We start from the raw sequence: 20,559 nt of genomic DNA on the forward strand, positions 1-20,559 counted from the left end.
TTTCTTGCTTTCAACAAAAATTTTCAAAGTGCACTGAGAGGCAAAAAAAAAAAAAAAAAAAAAAAAACAGACGGAAGAGACAAAACACATCAAATCAGACTCGAATGTAGTACAGGTATGGAATTAGAAGTCCAGGAAGATATTAATAAAGTGGACAACATGCAAGACATGTTGAGAAATAAACAAATTGAGAAATAAAAGAAAATGGTAGAAAGAAATTACAGACGTGATACATGAGATGATGGGATGGTGGGCTTATCAGGAGACTGGATGAGACCAAGCAAAGAATCGGTAAGCCTGAAGATTTGTCAGATGTGAAGAGAAACTTCCCAAACCAAAAACCAGAGGAACAAAGAGCCCGAATGCATAAGCAATGGGGAAACAGCATGCGTAGAGAGAACAGCACAAGAAGAGGGAGAAAGGAGAAGATGTGTTTGGAGCAACAGTGAAGGGAAGAGTCCCAAAGTTACTGACAGCAAAACCACAGTTCCAGGAAGCTCTGGGAACGCTGAGCGACACCACAGACATCTGCACCTGGGTGGAAGCTCACAGAAGTGGTGGGCATTTGGCATGGGGGTTAAACCATGTCTTGGGACACCCACGTCCTGCAGGAGCACCCGGGTTTGAGTCCCAGCTCTGCTGTCTAGTTGAGCTTTCTGCTCAGGCGCACCCTGAGAGGCAGCAGGTAGGTTCCTGCAACCCACCTGACAAACCCAGATCAAGTGCTGGGCTCCTGGCCTTGGCCTGGCCCAGCCCTGGCTCTTGTGGGCATTTGGAGAGAGAACCAGTAGATGAAAGATCTCAATATTCTCTCTCTTCCTGCCCCCTTACTTCCCCATCTCTCACTCTTTCAAATAAATTTTTAAAAACCTTAAAAATTATTTCTCAATCAAAAACTGAAGGGATTCATTGCTAGTAGACTTTGTTGCAGGAAATGCTGGAAGAAATTCTGCAGAGAAGAGTAAAATTATACAGAAACTTAGACTTACATAAAGGAAGAAATAGTGGGTAAGAAGGAATATGTCAGGGCTGGTGTCGTGGCATAACAGGTTAAGTCACCACCTGCGATGCCGGCATCCCATATGGGCAACAATTCAAGTCCCAGTTGCCCCACTTCCCATCCAGCTCCCTGCTGATGCACCTGGGAAAGCAGCAGGGGATGGCCCAAGTGCTTGGGCCCCTGCACCCAGTGGATAAAAGTCTCTCTTGCTTTCCCCCCACCGCCACCCCACCTCTCCTCTGTAACTCTTTCAAGTGAGTAAATAAATCTTAAGAAAAAAAGAAATTTACTTATTTGAAAGGCAGGCAGGCACACACACAGAGACACCTTCCATCTGCTGTTCACTCCCCAAATGTCTGCAACAGCTAGGGCTGGGTGACAGCACAGCCAGAAGCCAGGAACCCCATCCGGGTCTCCCAAGTGGATGGCAGGAACTCAAGTACTTGAGCCATCATCTTCTGCCTCCCAGGGTGCTGGATCAGAAGCAGAGTAGCCGGGACCTGAGTAGGCCCTACAACATGGGATGCCAAGGGGTGCACGAGGTTGGTACCTACAGCACTGTTTTGTTGTTTTTGGTTCTCAGCAATAGAAAAAGGCAACAATGGAAGGAACTAGAACACACTGCTCTGGTAGAACACATGCTAGGGATTCTTCCAGGTTTGGGTTATTAGATTATTTTACTTTGACATATTCCTTTTTTTAAAATATATATTTATTTGAAAGAGAAAAATCAATTTTTTATCTGCTGGTTCACTCCCCAAATGGCCACAAGGTCCAGGGAAAGCTAGGAGCTTCATTCAGATCTCCCACATGGGTGCAGGTGCCCAAGCAGTAGGGCCATCTTTTGCTGTTTTCCCAGGCACATTAGCAGGGAGCTGGATCAGAAGCAGAGCAGTCAGGACTCAGACTGCTATCCATATGAGATGCGGGTGCTGCAGGCCATAGCAATGGCCCCAAGTTATAGAGAGGCAGAGAGAGAAAGAAAGGACTTCCATCTGCTCCCACCCTGCCAAGATGGCTGCAATGGCCTGAGCTGCACCAATCTGAAGCCAGGAACCAGGAGCTTCTTCCGGGCTTCCCACACAGGTGCAGAGGCCCAAGCACTTGGGCCATCCTCTACTGCTTTCCCAGGCCATAGCAGAGAGCTGGATCAGAAGTGGAGCAGCCAGGACTTGGACCAGCACCCACATGGGATGCCAGCACTACAGACAGAGGCTTTACCTGCTGCACCAAAGCATCAGCCACAGTAAATCTTTTAAAGAAAGAAAATAGTGCTGTGATAATGAGAAAACTGGCACAGCTGTGTGATTTTGCTTTCATTTAAAATTCACTCTGGGGGCAAGAGCTGTGGTTCAGTGGGGTAAGCCCCTTCCTGTAACAGCAGACACCAGAATCCCATATCAGAGCACAGGTCCAAGTTGTAGCCACTCAGCTCCTGATCCAGCTCCCTCCTAAAGTGCCTACGAAAGCAGCAAAAGATGGTCCAAGTGCTTGGGCCCCTGCCACTCACATAGGAGAGACCAAGATGGAGTTTCTGGCTCCTGGCTTTGGGCTGGCCCAGCTCCATCCTTTGTGGCTACTTGGGAAGTGAACTAGTGGATGGAAGATACTCTTTCCTCCCCACCCCTTGTGTCACCCTGCCTTTCAAATAAATAAATATAAACAAAACTGATAGGTTAAGTCTAGGTGGAGACATAGGTGAAGGCACCAATTTCTTCCACTGAGTCTGCTGCCTTGTGTCTTTGGGAAACATTTGCTGTAACCTTCACTGGAGTAACACATTTATTTTCATTACGTTTATTGGAGCTGGACAAATTAAAGGGCTTAATTCCTTTTCATTTGGCTACTGTTTGTTGAGTCATTATCTTTGTCATTAACACAGAAAATGTAGTTTGCCTAGCACCTGCCTTTGTAAATACAATTTACTGGAACACAGCCACACGTGTTCATTTCTGCATTGTGTTGATCAAGAGTGTACTGTTGTATATTATTTATGAGCTGCTTTTGTGCTATACAGCAAAGTTCTACAGAGATCACTGGGCCAGTTCTTACTCTGCTTTGAGCACAGTGCACACTGGACATGGTGAAGTCATTATAATAAACTGGTCCTCTTTGTCTTACAACCCAGCACATCACTGTGAAATCCCACAACACTTGGCTCTTGTCTAAGCCGGAAGGGACCCACTTGCTGAGTTCCTACTTCTGTGCAGTTGGTGATCCTGGCACAGACAATGTCTAACAAGCACCTGCCTAGACTGCCAACAAGATGCCAAGTTCCCTTGTCTCACAGGTGTCTGTGTAACTCTTCAGTTTAACCAGATTCTCCATGTACAGTGGGGCAGGCTCGCTCTTTCTTCTGTTCTTCTTTTTCTTGCTTCCTCTCCTTTTTTTTAAATTGTAAACTGACCTGCTTTTTGGTATTTTATAGCCTTAGGAAATTTAACCATTGTTTACCTTAAGGAGAAACTTATTTCCTCATCATAGCGGTGAAGTTGGGCTACATCTTGGACCCTGATCAGATACCTGTTTGCTTCTGATATAGTCTAGAAAAAAATCAAAAACAAAATTAGAAGCATAGACAAATTTTTTCAGTAAGAAAATCTGAATTCTGCAGAATCATTTATAGACCAGAAAATACAAGAGTTGGCTAGAACTCAGTTCTATTATGAAAAAGCAAATATGGGGGCTGGCGCTGTGGCACAGTGGGTTAACACCCTGGCCTGAAGCACCGGTATCCCATATGGGCACCGGTTCTATTCCCTGCTGCTCTACTTCCTATCCACCTATCTCTGCTATGGCCTGGGAAAGCAGTAGAAAATGGCCCGGGTCCTTGGGCCCCTGCACCCACGTGGGAGACTCGGAAGAGGCTCCTGGCTTTGGATCAGTGCAGCTCCAGCCATTGCGCCATCTGGGGAGTGAACCATCGGATGGAAGACCTCTCTCTCTGCCTCTCCTCTCTCTGTGTAACTCTTTCAAATACATAAATAAATCTTTTTAAAAAAGCCAATATGTTTCTGTTTATGAAACAGACTTCCTTTTTAGAAAGATCACAGAATTAGCAGTGGAAACATTGGAAGCTGTCAGCTTTGTTAAACTTATGAAATTATCATTTTATTGGTAAATGCATTTCTAGCGCCGAAGACAAAGTTGAGGGTGGAGGCAATGAAGGGAGGTATCGAGGAAAGGAAGGGCCTAGTGCAGTGGGTTCCGCCCCTGCTTGGGATACCAGCAGCCCCCATGTGAGGGCTGGTGTTCCTAAGCCCAAGACGAAGCAAGTACACAGGATACGTACGGGGAACCCCCAAATGGCTCTCTGTATATCGGACAGCTGGCCTTCCAGGTGAACGCTGCGTTTCATCTAGAAAGCAAAGTGATTTTAGGCAAACTGAAGTTACGAGATTTTCCATTCATAAAAGAAATCTGTTAAAATCTTTTATGGCACTTGATGCAGGGCTTGGTATCTTCCTATACTACAATAAAAACCCTCAACTGTCTGCACTTGATGTTTTACAACACAGGCAAATGACAAGAGTGTATCCAAGCAAGCAACTTCAGGGCATGCTGTGAGCAGCCCACATGGAGCACGCGTCCCACAATGCTGCTAGTTTCAGAATGACAGCACGCTGCTCCACGATGCCAAATTCTTTCAGAGGATAATTATGGTTGCTGTGCTCACGAAGGGAGAAAGGTGAATTAATGTATTTAAAAACGTACTTTCGGAAACAAAGGGTTTTAATGTTTTGGTTTTCTCTTTCAGTTACTTGGGGGAAAAATCAATCTAAGTACCAAATTCTCCAAACTATCATATTAATAAAGATCTCACTGTATTTGCACAGTTACCTGAAAATGTGCTGTCTCATGTAGCTTGGCTTAGAACAGACACCCTCAGCATTCAGTATCACTTTGGATTGAGCCTTAAAGGCACAGCTTTGTTTGAAGTCAAGACCATCACAAGCAGATGAGGCACCTCGGGACCTAGAGCGAGAGCACCTTCCCCCTCAGCGCTGTGCCGTTTGGCAAGGGCACAGCTTGGTAGCACAACCCACCTGATCTATGTAACCCTGGTATTTTCTGAGTTGGTCGATGGCGGCGGTCAGGTGCACACGGTCCACGTGTTCCGCAGGAGTGTGAAGTCGCAGCGCGTAGAGCAGGTGGAGATATTCTTCAAATCTCTGGGCCGGGTGCAGCAGCAGCTCCGGCAGGCTGCAGGAGGCGTGCGACAGGGAAGCTGGCTCACTAGCTGGCTCGCTCGCTCACTTTCTCTCTCTCTCTCTCTCTCTCTGTCAAGGAATGGCCCGGCCCTGGTGGGAGGAGGGACAGCTGTACTCACCTCAGCATCTGGGTGGCCACAGTCTTATCGTGCCTCCTCAGGAACGCGCGGAAGGCTGGCGTCACTTCTCTGCACTGAAGGGTGGGGGCGACACGGGCACAGCGCGGTTGTGCGAGCCAGCTGCAAGCGCTGAGCAGGCAGCACCCACAGAACCCTGCAGGCCCAGGGGCCTCTTCTGCATCTAATCGAAGAACTATTCAGGCTACCGGTGTCTTCCTAACAGAGTAACCACAGCGGGTTAGTCATGCTAACATGCAGACTTCCCTAGTCATTGAACTTAATCCGCACAATTAGAATGGGCTTTGCAGCCAGGTAGGCCTACATGAGAACAGAATGAGTACATGACCTTCTCACATTACTTAACTTCTCTGTGCCTCAACTTTCTCATCTGTGAAATGGATATTAACCATAACTCTTGCAATAAGGAAACAAATCCTATCAGAAATCCCCGTCACATAATAAATGTTATTTCGATATAGTAAGAACTTAACTATTAATGCATTTCCCTTTAACACTGCTGTTGGTCATGTTTTCGGTAGTAAAATTATAAAGCTGCTGCACTATACTTGGTATCTGTTTAAGGGGCTGGCACCGTGGCACAGTGGTTAAGCTGCCACTTGTGACGCCGGCATCCTGCATTGGAGTGCTGGTTCTAGTCCTGTCTAATCCACTTCTGATTTGGCTCCCTTGTAATTTACCAGGAAGACAGGAGATGATGGGGTCCCAGCCACCCACGTGGGAGACCCATATGGAGTTCCTGGCTCCTGGCTTCAGCCTGGCCCAGCTCTGGGCATTGCAGCCATTTGGGGAGTGAATCAGAGGATGGAAGATCCCTCCCCCCACTCCCTCCATCTCTCTCCAGCATTCTGCCTTTCAAAGAAATAAATAATATTTTAAAAATCAATTTAAATGTATTCTTCCCACCCCATCAGTGCAGTAGGCTCACGCCTAAAGCCTGTCAGGAGTGCTCACTTCTAAAAGTCAAATATTCACTGATTTCAGTACTACTAACAGCTACCATGTATTGAATACTTACACACACACACTGTTGCTGGTACGACAGGTACCATTATTGACCATAGCTATACACATTTTGGCAGGAATTTTTTTCGTGTTCCATGTAGCACTTTGCCCCAGTTCTTGCTCTCAGAGTCCGTTCTGTAAAATCGCCTAATTCATGCAGCAGCTTTTGTGAAATGGAGCAGTCCAGAGAGCTGACCTGGTCAAGGTCACACTAGACAGCAGGGGCAGAGCGGGAACCAGAGCTCACAGCCCACGCTGAGTGGCTGAACACTCCTGCCACTGAGCCCCAGGGTATCGGGAGCAGGTGGCAGTCTGCCCTGTGCCGTGAGGAGCAGCTCTGCTCAACAGCCGGCTCCTGGCACTGCGGTGCACTGTGCCGCGCCCCGAGTCAGCGCCCTGTTCTGGAGAACGCACAGGATATGCGAGGAAGCCTGGAAGCTAAGAGCAGAGGAACAGCCTGTTCTATGAACCCCAGCCCTTTGGACTGCACCCAAGACTTCCCTGCAAGCTCAGAAGATCCAGCAAAATGACAGGACACCAAGTCGGTCACTTACCTTCTCGATGGTTTTCAGAATGACAGGGTAATTGTTGAAGAAATTAGTATATGTGTTCAACTGACTTCCAAACTTCAGGAATATTTCCCCCACACAGTGAGCAGGGCCCCAGTCCTGCAGTCTGTCTCTTAGATCATCTAGAAACTGCCTGCAGTAAGAAAAAACACCAGGATTTCATTAGCCTGTGATAAGCTATTAAATTTAAACCATGAATCCATTGTCTTTTTTTTTTTTAAGATTTATTTATTTATTTGAAAATCAGAGTTACAGAGAAAGAAGAGGCAGAGAGACAGAGAGAAAGGTCTTCCATCCGCTGGTTCGTTCCCCAACTGGCCGCAATGGCCGGAGCTGCACTGATCCGAAGCCAGGAGCTTCTTCCAGGTCTCCCACACAGGTACAGGGGCCCAAGGACTTGGGCCATCCTCCGCTCCTTTCCCAGGCCACAGCAGAGAGCTGAATCGGAAGTGGAGCAGCCGGGACTCGAACCAGTGCCCATATGGGATGCCGGCGCTTCAGGCCAGGGCATTAACCCACTGCGCCACAGCGCCAGCCCTGAATCCATTGTCGTTAATGCAGCCTTTCTCAGTCTGGACCTTTACAGCAAAATTCTGTTATTTTTAGTTTAGTTGACACAGAGACAGAGAGAGCTACTATCCTCTGGTTTCCTCCCCAAATGCCCACAAAGCCAGGAGCCAGGAACCTAGCCAGGTCTCCCATGTGACTGGCAGGAGCTCAATGACCTAGCCGTCGCTGCTGTCTCCTAGGACCCCATCAGCAGGAATCCAAGTCAGGAGCCAAACACTAGCACTGACCCCAGTCACCTCCGTGTGGAAACGTGGGTGTTTGTTTTGAGACGTATGTTATTACATTTTCAGATAACATTTTTCTTCTCAGAAACCTTTTATTTAAGGAATACAAACATTGCATCTAGGAACACAGTGATTTTTCCCGTCATACTCACCCACACTCCCCACCCTTTTTCCTCCCCCCTCTCCTGTTCCCATTCTCACTTTCTACTAAGGCCCATTTTCAATTAGCTTTATACACATACCATCAGCTCTATAGTAAGTAAAGAGTTCAACAAATAGTATGGGGGAAAAACTGTTCTTCAACAGTCAAGACCAGGGTTGTTCAAAGTCATTGCATCTCAAAGTGTCAATTTCACTTCTATAGATTACCTTTTAGGTGCTCCATTAGTTATCACAGATCAGGGAGACAATATAGTTTTTGTCCTTTGGGGACTGGCTTATTTCACTAAGTATAATGTTTTCCAGTTTTATCCATTTTGTTGCAAACAGGATTTCATTGTATTTATCCCATGTGTCTGTTGGCCATTTGGATTTCCTCTTTTGAAAAATGCCTGTTTAAGTCCTTTGCCCATTTCTTCACTTAGTTCTTTGTTTTGTTGTCATGGAGTTTCTTGATCTCTTTAAATATTCTGGTTATTAATCCTTCATCAGTTATATAGTTTGCAAATAATTTCTTTCATTCTGCTGATTCCTTCTTCACTTTAAGTGTTTCATTTGCAGTGTAGAGGCTTCTAAATTTGGTATAATCCCATTTGTCAATTTTGGCTATGCCCCTGGGGTCTTTTCCAAGAACTCTTTGTCTATGCTAATGTATTGCAGGGTTTCCCCAATGTTCTGTAATAATTTAATGGTATTGTGTCATAGATTTAGTTCTTCAATCCATTTTGAGTGGATTTTTGGGTAAGGTGTAAGGTAGGGATCTTGCTTCATACTTCTGCATGTGGAAATAAAGTTTTCCAGCACCATTTTTTTATAGACTTTTTTTAAAAAACATTTATTTATTTGAAAGGCAGAATTACAGAGAGGCAGAGGGAGAGGTCTCCCATCCACTGGTTCACTCTGCAGATGGTCAAAATAGTCAGAGCTGCGCTGATCCGAGCCAGAAGCTTCTTCGGGATCTCCCATGCAGGTGCAGGGGCTCAAGGACTTGGACCATCTTCTACTGCTTTTCCAGGCAATAGCAGAGAGCTGGATTGGAAACGAATCAGCTGGGACTCAAACCGGCACCCACATGGGATGCCAGCAGTACAGGTGGCAGTTTTACCCACTATGCCACAGTGCCGGCCCAGCACCATTTTTTGAAAAGAATATCCTTGCTCCAGAGATTGAGTTTAGCTCCTTTGTCAAATATTGGTTGGTTGTAGATGCATGGATTGATTTCTGGCATTTTTATTCTATTTCATTGGTCTGTCCATCTGTTTTTGTGCCAGTGCCAGGCTGTTTTGATTATAATTACCTTGTAGTATGTCTTGCAGTTGGGCATTGTGATGCCTCCAGCCTTGTTTTTGTTGTATAAGATTGCTTTAGCTAGTCAGGATCTCCTGTGTTTCCATATGAATTTCAGCACCATTTTTTCTGTATCTGAGAAGAATGTCCTTGACATTTTGATTGGGATCACATTGAAACTGTAAATTGCTTTTGGTAGTATAGATATTTGATGACATTCATTCCTCCAATCCATTAACACGGAAGATTTTCCCATTTTTGTGTCTTCTATTTCTTTCTTCAATGTTTTGTAATTCTTATCATAGAGATCTTTGATGTCCTTGGTGAAATTTATTCCAAGTTATTTCATTATTTTTTGGTAGCTATTGTGAATGAGATTGATCTTAGAAGTTCTTTCTCAGCCATGGTATCGTCTGTGTATACAAAGGCTACTGACTTTTGTGTGATTTTATATCCTCCTATTTTACCAAACTCTATGAGTTCCCATAGTCTCTTAGTGGAGTCTTTTGGGTCCCCTATCATGCCATCTGCAATTAGGGATAGCTTGACTTCCTCCTTCCCAATTTGTATCCCTTTGTCATCTTAACCACTAGACCAAGGGCCCACTCCTCCAGCAAAGTTTTTAATCAAGTTTCATGTTGGCTTTTTTTTTTTTAAGTATGTTTATAGATTTATTTGAGAGGCAGAGTTACAGAGAAGGAGAGACAGAGAGAGAAGTCTTCCATTTGCTGGTTCACTCCCCAAATGGCCACAATGGCCAGAGCTGGACCAATCCGAAACCAGGAACTTCTTCTGGGTCTCCCACGTGGGTACAGGGGCCCAAGGACTTGGGCCATCTTCTACTGCTTTCCCAGGCCATAGAAGAGCATCCAGGACATGAACCCGCATCCATATGGGATGCCAGTACTGCGGGCAGGAGCTTAACTTACTAGATCCCAGAACCCCCCTCCTTTTTACTTTTAAACACAGAGCAGAGTAGGTTTGTCAGGAAGAGAGGAAGTACCAGGAGAGGGAGTGGGCTGGCTGGGGTGGAAGCCGCATCTTCACCCTCATTCCTTGAGTCAGACCCTGACACTGGCCTCAGTAGGGCAGCCCCTAGAGTGTCACATTCCCAGGCAGCAAAGAGTTGAAGGCGGCTCTTAGAGGAAAGTGCTCCCTTCGCTTCAGCGCTAAGCACCATGGCTCAATACCCCTTCCTGGTCCAGTTCCCCGTGGATCTAAGGCGACCCCCTTTTCAGCCCCCCTGAGCCTTACACTGCCAGAGACCTGCCTCTCCCCCATCACTTGGCAGGGTTGGGGCCCGGTGAACTAGCTCTATGTACCTTGGGAGTTTGGGTTAGAGGAGCACGCACTCAGTGCATCTTACTTTTTTGCAGACAGAAATATCCTCTTTTCTCACTCCCATCCCACACTCAAAACATACACTGTGGTTAGACCGACTCCCAGCCCTGGGCTCTCTAAGCAAAGTGTCCTAGAGGATTAATCCCATTCAATCCTTCTATTTGTTTCCCATTGCTCGACTACACACAGCTGTGAAGAACAGCTCCCTATTACTCTACTGCTGGTGGCCTCCTGTGTGAGCAGGCTACTGTCGCAGAGTGTCCAGTTCCCAACTCCTCCTTGCACCATAGTCATGACCACGGTAGACACTGGCCCCAGGAAACCATCCATGGTGGTGGCAGCCCAGTGAGTAAAAGGCTGGGGGAGCCTCTATTCTCTGTGAAGTGATCAAGGTCCTTAGTAAGCACAGAGAGCAACTGAACTGCATACCCCTTTCCTTATTTTTAATTTTTAAAATGATTTATTTATTTGAAAGTCACAGAGAGAGAAGCAGAGACAGAGAGAGGATTGTCCATCTGCTGGTTCACTCCCCACAAGCCTGCAACACCAAGGGCTGGGCCAGGCCAAAACCTGGAGTGCAGATTTCTGTCTGGGTCTGCCAAGTGAGTGGCAGGGACCCAAGTACCTGAGCGGTCATCTTCTGCCTCCCAGGGTGTGCATCTTCCATGCGGAAGACGGACTGGAAGCAGAGGAGCCAGGACTCACACCAGGCACTCCTATGTGGGATGTGGGCAACTCAGGCGGTGATAACTGCTGCACCAAACACCCTCCCCTCTACACAACTTCTGACAGTAAGGCAGGGGCTCCTCCCCCTGCACATGCAGAGTTCTTAAAATCCACATTCTGGGTTTACCTGTTGAGATGTAACACCCGCAGGATATCAGCGAAAATGATCTGCACGTTCGCAGCACTCAGGATTGCTCTGTTGGACGACAAAGCTGCTTTCAGCGGCGTGACGTAAACGTCCCTCACAGTCCCCAGCGTCTGCACGTATTTCCTCTCGCTCTGTACGAGCTCCCCAACGACTCTGGCTCGCTTTTCTGCCGAGTCCAGCTGGAGCTTTCTCTCCTGCAGAGAAACATCCAGAACTCCTAAGGAAAGCATCACGGTGCTCCCCAGGCTGAAGGCTGCAGCCCTAGAGAAGGGAAGTGTTGAGCAGTGAGGCAGGGGTTAGATGGAGATCCCCACTTACAGGCTGTTGATGTATAGGATTGAAGGGACTTTTTACAGGGACTAAGGAGGACCCTGCTGGCCAACACTTGTCCCTACCATCACCAAATGGCTTGTCGCATCAGACTGGTCTGATGCCACAGAGAGCATTTTTAATCTTAGATCACACGTTGGGTAGATTGAGACTTCTACTTTTATACATGCGCTCATCTAGCCATCCAACTATCTATGCATCCACCCACCCTGTATGTATACATATTAGACGTCACGTGCTGAGTGCTAGATCGATAGGGATGAGGAAGAGTCCTGTGCCGTGGATAGTCTAGAGATGAGCCCTTTGAGTAGTCCACAGGTTTTCCTATTTCTTTTCCCTATGTTTTATTGATGTGGTACAGACAAAAGATCTGAAATGAGTCAGCCCTATCATTATTAATCAATTTACTACTCACTGGTGTATTTTGAAATACTGAAACTCATAGCTCTGAAGGGAGGAGAGAACTTCCACTTTGTCTAAATAAGATCAGAGTTGGCGAACTCAAAAGGCTTCCATAGCCTTGGCAACTCATTTCAAGAGCCTTGGGTGATTACTGACACCATAAACAAGAGTGTCAATTGTTAAGTCAACAACAGGAGTCACTGTGCACTTACTCCTCATGTAGGATCTCTGTCCTTAATGTGTTGTACAATGTGAATTAATGCTATAACTAGTACTGAAACAGTATTTTACACTTTGTGTTTCTGAGTGGGTGCAAACTGTTGAAATCTTTACTTAATATATGCTAAATTGGTCTTCTGTATATAAAGATAATTGAAAATGAATCTTGAATCTTGATGTGAATGGAAGGGGAGAGGGAGAGTGGAGGGTCGAGGGTGGGAGGGAAGTTATGGAGGGGAAAAAGCCATTGTAATCCATAAACTGTACTTCGGAAATTTATATTCATTAAATAAAGTTTAAAAGAAATAAACAGCTTTACTAAAACCAACAGAAACATAACGATCACAAAACTAGCTCCTTCCATAGAGGCAGAAGGGGCTGGGATAGGAGGTCACGCAGGTGTAGTGAACAAAGTGGACACCTTTGAAAACCCTGAGGGAGACCTGGAAGGGCTAGCGCCTGAGCAAGCGCCAGCAATGCACATGGGAAAAGAACTAGGTTGGAAACTCAGAGCCGTGCCTGCTGTCCCCAGTGCGCAACCAGGTGCCACCATGGAGGGTCAGCAGGAGAGAGCTCGTGGTTGGCTCTCAGTCACAGAAGACTGTGTTAGATTTAGAACCTGTGGTGTGCAGTGCCTCCTTACAAGATAAATGGGTGGGAAAATTTCTGAACTCACAAGCACAAACCAACCAGAAACGTGGGTATCTCAACAAAAGCAGTGGCAGGTGTCAGAAGTAATGCTACTGTTGAAACAGACCAGATGAGGAAACAGACATGGCAGTGGTGAAGTGAGGCAGCAGCAGCTCCACTACTGTGGACGGAAGTGTGCTGTGAGCTGGCAACCACTCAGTGTGTGGCCAATGTCCACTTTGGCTGATTTTTTTTTTTTTTTAGGTGACTGTCAGCTGTGCCATACTGTTATACAGTTAGGGTGTTTTAAAGGTTTTTTTTTTTTTTAAGTTGATAAGTTGTTTCACTCAACTGTAAGAAGAGCATCTGAAATTCCCCCAAACTATTCCCCCACCTCAACATTTTCACCTTTAAGGAACTGCTGCTTCTGCTCTCTTCTCCTTCCATGAAGTGGAAGCTGACAGTGAAAGCAGAAGGACTTTGGGTGACAGTGAGCATGTGTTCATGATGGCTGTGGTAACAGAAGAGGAACATGGACCTTATATATTTCCACTGGCTTTAGCAATGTAATTTAATAGCAATGAGGATCAGAGGATAAGGTGGAAATAACATACAGTCTAAAAAACCCTTAAAAGCATACTTTGATGGTGCCTGTGAAATCTACCTTGTCATGGTAGATGTCTGGTACATCCTAGATTCCCTTAGTGGAATCAGGAAAGATCATGATTCTCAGAGTGAAGCATGGAATTGGGTTTTATTTTTGTTTGCAGTTAGGCAGTATTGAATGAAAATATTTGGAATATAACTCTGAAAGACCTGTCAGGAAGTAGAAAATGAAATGAAATATTAGAGGGAAAGGTTCAGAAAAATTAGTCAAAGTAGTCTTCCCTTCAGCTCAAAGAAGTTATAGGAAGAGAAAACAGAGGTTCACTAGTCATCATGAAATGCAAATAAAAACCACAATGAGGTATCATCTTGCTGTAGTTACAATAGTTATCACCCCAAATTCAAGGGATGACAAGTGCTGGAGGAGTTGTGGAGAAAAGTGTACCCTAACACACTGTTGGCAGGAATGCAAATTAGTACAACCATTAGGGAGAAAACAGTATGGAGATGCCTCAGAAAGTTAGAAAAAAATAAAACAAAAAAAAAATTTATTTTTGTTGCTAGTACTAAGTAATAATTTTTTATCTATATTTCTCAAAAGGTTGTAAAAATGACCCTCTTTGCAATAGCAAAGAGGTAGAACATTTATTTTTCAAAGAAACCTTTTATTTAAGGAATACAAGCTTCGTGCATTTCATAACTTTAGGAATATAGTGATTCTTTCCACTAAACCAGCCCTCCCACCCATACTCCTACCCCTATTCCTCCTCCCTCTTATTCCCAGTATTATTTTTTTACTAAGATCTATTTTCAATTAACTTTATACTCAGAAGAGTAACTCTATACTAAGTAAAGAGTTCAACAATTTGTATGAAAAAAAAAAAACAAAAAACAAAAAAAAACCTGTTCTTCAACAGTTCAGACAAGGCTGTTCAAAGTATTGCATCTCAAATTTTTAAAAACATAATTAACTTTAAAGATTTTTTGCACCCAAGAATGATACATCTTTGGTGAGCACTTAGATATAACTATAACTTACAAGACATAAGAATATCCTCCACTTAATTAAGTCTGAGAACAAGTTTTATTATTAATTAAAGAAGCACCTAAGAAAACAAGCAATGGAGTTGACACTTATGTTTCATAAGTTTTAGTTATGCCTAAGAATATCCTCCACTTAATGCACTAAAATGAAAGAAATCTTTGAGAACAAGTTTTATTGTTAACTCTCATAATACAATTCTTTGAGGACAGAGGTCCTGCATGGGAAGTTAGTGCACAGTGACTCCTATTGTTAATTTAACAATCAACACTCTTATGTATGACATCAGTAATCACCTGAGACTTTTTTTTTTAAGGTTTATTTATTCATTTGAAAGTCAGAGTTACACACAGAGAGAAGGAGAAGCAGAGGGGGGAGGGAGGGAGAGAGGGAGGGAGGGAGGGAGGGAGGGAGAGAGGGAGGGGGGAGAGAGGGAGGGGGGGAGGAGGGGGGAGGGGGAGAGAAAGAGAAAGAGAAAAGAGAAAGAAAGAGAAAGAGAAAGAAAAAAGAGAAAGAGAGGTCTTTCATTTGCTGGCTCACACCTCAGATGGCCACAATGGCTGGAGCTGCGGCGATCTGAAGCTAGGAGCCAGGAGCTTCATCTGGGCCTCCCATGTGGGTGCAGGGGCCCAAGCACTTGGGCCATCTTCCACTGCTTTCCCAAGCCATAGCAGAGAGCTGGATCAGAAGTGGAGCAGCCAGGACTTGAACCAGCACCCATATGGGATACTGGCACTGCAGGCAGCAGCTTTACCCACTATGCCACAGTGCCAGCCCTCACCTTAGACTCTTGACATGAGCTGCCCAGTCTTTGGAAGCACTGTGAATTAACAAACTCCCTCAATATTTAGACAAGGCCACAAGCAAAGTGGGAATTCTCTCTTCTCTTCAGAGAAAAGTACATCCTTCTTTGTTGGTCCCTTCTTTCCACTGGGGTCTCACACACAGAGATCCTTCATGTAGGGCATTTTTTGCTACAAGGTCTGACTTTCCATGCCTCAGTTGGTTTTCAGCAAGACCATAATGCCTTAAAGGCTGATTCTGAGGTCATAGTGCTACTTAAAGTGATTGTCATTCTATGAGTCTGCTGTATGAACTGCTTCCCATGTTGGAGCATTCATTCATCATTACTTCTATCTATTATTATCAAACAATCTAATTTATATGATCACTTTAACACTTAATCCTATCCATATGATCATTTTAACACTTAAACTATTTTTTACCATCCAACTTAAGGGGATTGGGGATTCCATGGCAAGTTTTTAAACAGTAGCCTTAGAAATAAGCTGGGAAAATTGAATTAAGATGGTGGAATAGAGGAAGGGAGCTTACTGCTCTAGTCTAGGAGAGGATGGTTTAAAAAAAAGTGGAGCAAGTACAGTCTCAGGGAAGAGTCAGGGAAGAAATGGCAGAGGAAACTCCACACAAATTAGAGGACACTGTGGACTATATGAAGGCTGTGGATGCCCACAGCTCAGGACTCTAGCAGCACAGAGTCTCAGCACCAGCTCTGGAGTGAGGTGAGATCAATGGCTTGGGCAGCTAGGTCAGGCAATAAAGCTATGGGAAGAGCCTGGTGGGAATCCGGGCCTGGAGCCCTGTGGGGGAAATTGTACCTGCCAAATTAGAGGAGAAAAATGGGGTGGGGAGGTTTGTTTCTCTCTCCCTGACCACCCTGCAACTGGCATCCTGTAACAGGAGGATAGAGGGTAGCTGCCATTTTGGACATCCATTACAGCTGCACCAGCCTGTGTCCATGTGCCCAGCAACCAGCTGAGTGGAGACATCCAAGTCTGCTGGGGAGAAGCTATAGGGTGCTGGATGCTTGTGACTGTGGAAGGCTTGTGTGAAGGGACTATGAAAACACTGTGGCTGCATGGGAGGGCTAGGGCTCAGAGTGTGGCTGGGACTTTGGGCAGTCTCTGTGGGAGACATGCTCAGGGCTTCCTGATCCTTTGCTGAGGGTCACTGCTGCACAATCTGTGCTTACACCAAGGACTACACAGATCCTTTTTGTGGTTCTTGTGGTCGTTAGGACAAATATTGTACACATTGGGGCTGGCGCCTGGGCATTGGTCCCCTTTGAAAAGGGGAGGTGAGCATGAGACCATGACAACAAATCAGAATAAACTTCTCCTCCAATTTAAAAAAAAAAAAAAAAAGATTTACCACGCCCAACCTGGGTGTCACCTTGGACACTCCCTTCACCCTGGAGCCCTGAACATGGCTTCATTGCCACACCCACCACATATGGCTCTAGGTATTCACTGAAAAAACAGACATTCCACTAATCCACAAAGGAATAGTCCAAAGATAAAAATCATCACAGTTAAAACACAAAACAAAACAAACCAACCAACAAGTGTCTCTACAAATGCCAAACAACAAACACACCAATTCAAGAAACAAGAATAAGGAAGACAACATGATGACCCCAAAAGAATACAACACTTTAATACTAGAATGTGAAGATGATGAGACTGAAGAAATGCAAGAAATGGAACTCAAAAAATTGATTGTGGGATTACTTGGAAGTAACCAGAAGAAATTCCACGAACTAATGGAATCCATACATGACCTGAAAGAAAATTTCACCCATGAAATTGAGATCTTAAAGAAATATCAAAATGAAATCTTTGGAATGAGGAATTCAATGGAACAAATAAAAACTTCAGTGGAAGGCCTTAACAACAGACTCAGTGAAGCAAAGAATATACGACTTAGAAAACAAAGCACAGGAAATTATACAGTCAGACCAAAGACAAGAAGAGGAATTTAGGAAGGTAAAATACTGTTGGGAATCTATAGGGAACTATCAAATGACCCAACATATGGGTTCTAGGAAATCCTGAAGGCATGGAAAGAGAGAAAAGATTAGAATGCCTTCTTAGTGAATAGAAAATTTCCCCAATTTGGAGAAAAAAAGGGACATCCAAGTACTTAAGGACATAGAACTCCTAATAGACATGACCAGAAAAGATCTTCACCATGACTTTTTTTTTTTTTTTTGACAGGCAGAGTGGACAGTGAGAGAGAGACAGAGAGAAAGGCTTCCTTGTGCCGTTGGTTCACCCTCCAATGGCTTATGCGGCTGGCACACTGCGGTTGGCGCATCGCACTGATCCGAAGCCAGGAGCCAGGTGCTTCTCCTGGTCTCCCATGTAGGTGCAGGGCCCAAGGACTTGGGCCATCCTCCACTGCACTCCTGGGCCATAGCATAGAGCTGGCCTGGAAGAGGGGTAACTGGGACAGAATCCGGCACCCCGACCGGGACTAGAACCCGGTGTGCTGGTGCGGCAAGGCGGAGGATTAGCCTATTGAGCCGTGGTGCCAGCCCACCATGACACTTTGTAGTCAAACTCTCCACAGTAAAAAATAAAGATCCTAAAATGTGCATGAGAAAAAGTCCAGGTTGCTTTTAGAGAATCTCCAATTAGACTTGCAGCAGACTTCTCATCAGAAACCCTACAGGGGGCCGGCGCTGTGGTGTAGTGGGTTAAAGCCCTAGCCTGAAGCACCAGCATCCTATATGGGCACTGGTTCAAGTCCTGGCTGCTCCACTTCCAATCCAGCTCTCTGCTATGGCCTGGGAAAGCAGAAGATGGCCCAAGTGCTTGGGCCCCTGCACCCACATGGGAGACCTGGAAGAAGCTCCTGGCTCCTGGCTTCAAATCAGCACAGTTCTGGCCATTGAGGCATCTGGGGAGTGAACCAGTGGATGGAATACATCTCTCTGTCTCTCCCTGTAACTCTGTATTTCAAATAAATAAAATAAATTTCAAATAAATAAAATAAATCTTAAAAAAAGAGAAACCCTACAGTATACTGTACCATGCAAAGCTCTCATTTATGAATGAAGGTGAAATAGAGACCTTCCATAACAAATAGAAATCAAAATAATTTTGTCCAGCCTTACAAAGATGCTTAAGAATATGCTACACACAGAAACACAGAAAGATAGTCATTATTATGAAAGAATGTGAAGGCAGAAAATCTCCCAGTAAAAGTACAAAGGAAATCCAAGTAAACAGTGGGGATATTTATGAAAAATGACAGGGCCATGTTGTTACTTATCAATAGACATCTTGAATGCAAATGGCCTCAAGACAAAGACTGGCTGAATAGATTAAAATAGAAGACCCATCCATTTACTACCTATAAGAAACACATTTCACCAACAAAGATGCATGCAGACTGAAAATAAAAAGATGTAAAAAGATAGTCCATTCTAATAGAAACCAAAAAAGAGCTAGTGTAGCCATGTTAATATTAAACAAAATAGACTTTAACACAAAAGCTGTTGAAAGGGACAAAGAAGGACACTTTGTAATGTTTAAGGAATAAATTCAACATGAAGATGTGACTATTATAAATGTATATGCACCTAACTACAGGGCACCTGGATATTTAAAAGAAATGTTAATGGATATAAAGGGAGACATAGACTCCAATACAATAATAATGGGTGACTTCAGTAGCTCACTTTCAGTGATGGACAGATCAACCAAAAAGAAAACAACAAGGAAACAACAGAGTTAATTGACACTATTGATCAAATGGACTTAACATGTATCTACACAACTTTTCATTCTGCAATTGCAGAATTCACACCAGTGCATGAAACTCTGTCTAGGATAGACCACATGCTAGGCCATAAAGCAATTTTATGCAAATTCAAAAAAACTAAAGTCATACCATGCCTCTTCTCCGACCACAATGGAATGAAGCTGGAAATCAACAACCCAAAAACCTCCAGATAATATGCAAACACATGGAGGCTGAACAACATGCTCCTCAATTAACAGTAGGTCACTGAAGAAATAAAAATTAAAATAAAAAAAATTCTGTAAATGAATGAGATGACAAAACAAAATATCAAAACTTCTGGGATACTGCAAAAGCAGTGTTCAGAGGGAAGTTTATAGCAATTGGTGTCTACATCAAGAAATTGGAAATGCACCAAATAAATGAGCTATCAATGCATCTCAAGAACCTAGAAAAACACAGCAAATCAAAACCAAAACTAGTAGGAGAAAAGAAATAATTAAAATTAGAGAATAAGTAGAAATTGAAATAAATAAAATGTAAAAGATCAGCAAACAAAGAGCTAGGTTTTGGAAAAAAATTAAAAAATTGACACACCATTGGCCCAAACAAAAAAAAAAAAGAGAGAGAGAGAAAGAAGACCCAAATCAATAAAATTAGAGATTAAAAAGGAAATGTAACAACAGGATCACAGAAATAAAAAGAATCATCAGAAATTACAAGAGCTGTATGCCAACAAACTGGGTACCTAGCAGAAATGGGTACATTCCTGGACACAGACAACTTACCTAAATTGAGCCATTCAGACAGTGAAAACCTAAACAGACCATTACCAAGACAGAAATTCAATCAGTAATAAAGACCCTCCCAACACAGAAAAGCCCAGGACTGGATGGTTTCATTGCTGAATTCTACCAGACATTTAAAGAACTAACTCCAATTCTTCCCAAGCTATACAAAACAATTGAAAGGGAGCAAACCCTGCCAAATTCTTTCTATGAAGCCAGAATCACCTTAATTCCTAAACCTGAGAAAGACACAACAGAGAAAGATAATTACAGACCAATTACCCTGATGAACATGGACACAAAAATCCTCAACAAAATTCTAGCCAATCGAATCCAACAACACATCAGAAAGATCATTTACCCAGACCAAGTGGGATTTATCCCTGGTATGCAGGGATGGTTCAACATTTGCAAAATCAATGTGATACATCACATTATCAAATTGAAGAACAAAAAACATATGATTTTCTCAATAGATGCAGAGAAAGCATTTGATAAAATACAGTACCCTTTCATGATAAAAACCCTAAGCAAGTTGAGTATAGAATGAACATTCCTCAACACAATCAAGGCAATTTATGGCAAACCCATGCCAGCTTTCTATTGAATGGGGAAAA

The 20,559-nt window shown here is 44.0% G+C and overlaps 1 protein-coding gene across 10 annotated transcripts in view; it reads right to left on the minus strand.

Moving 5' to 3' along the window:
* The window catches only part of ECT2L (epithelial cell transforming 2 like), a 135,867-nt gene that overhangs the window by 11,705 nt on the left and 103,603 nt on the right, over positions 1 to 20,559 (minus strand). For 8 of the 10 annotated variants that reach the window (XM_070073505.1, XM_070073501.1, XM_070073507.1 and 5 more), the window contains 6 exons: positions 11,357 to 11,571; positions 6,908 to 7,055; positions 5,331 to 5,404; positions 5,047 to 5,203; positions 4,293 to 4,358; positions 3,455 to 3,543 (listed from right to left, as the gene is read on the minus strand). In XM_070073505.1, coding sequence (XP_069929606.1) covers positions 3,455 to 3,543; positions 4,293 to 4,358; positions 5,047 to 5,203; positions 5,331 to 5,404; positions 6,908 to 7,055; positions 11,357 to 11,571 — 749 coding nt within the window. Of the gene's footprint in view, positions 1 to 3,454; positions 3,544 to 4,292; positions 4,359 to 4,869; positions 4,976 to 5,046; positions 5,204 to 5,330; positions 5,405 to 6,907; positions 7,056 to 11,356; positions 11,572 to 20,559 lie in introns of those variants that run through there. The other 2 variants (XM_070073503.1, XM_070073509.1) reach the window with 2 other exon arrangements.

The sequence above is a fragment of the Oryctolagus cuniculus genome, chromosome 5 (genome assembly GCF_964237555.1).
Source record: "Oryctolagus cuniculus chromosome 5, mOryCun1.1, whole genome shotgun sequence".
Classification (NCBI taxonomy): Eukaryota; Metazoa; Chordata; class Mammalia; order Lagomorpha; family Leporidae; genus Oryctolagus; species Oryctolagus cuniculus.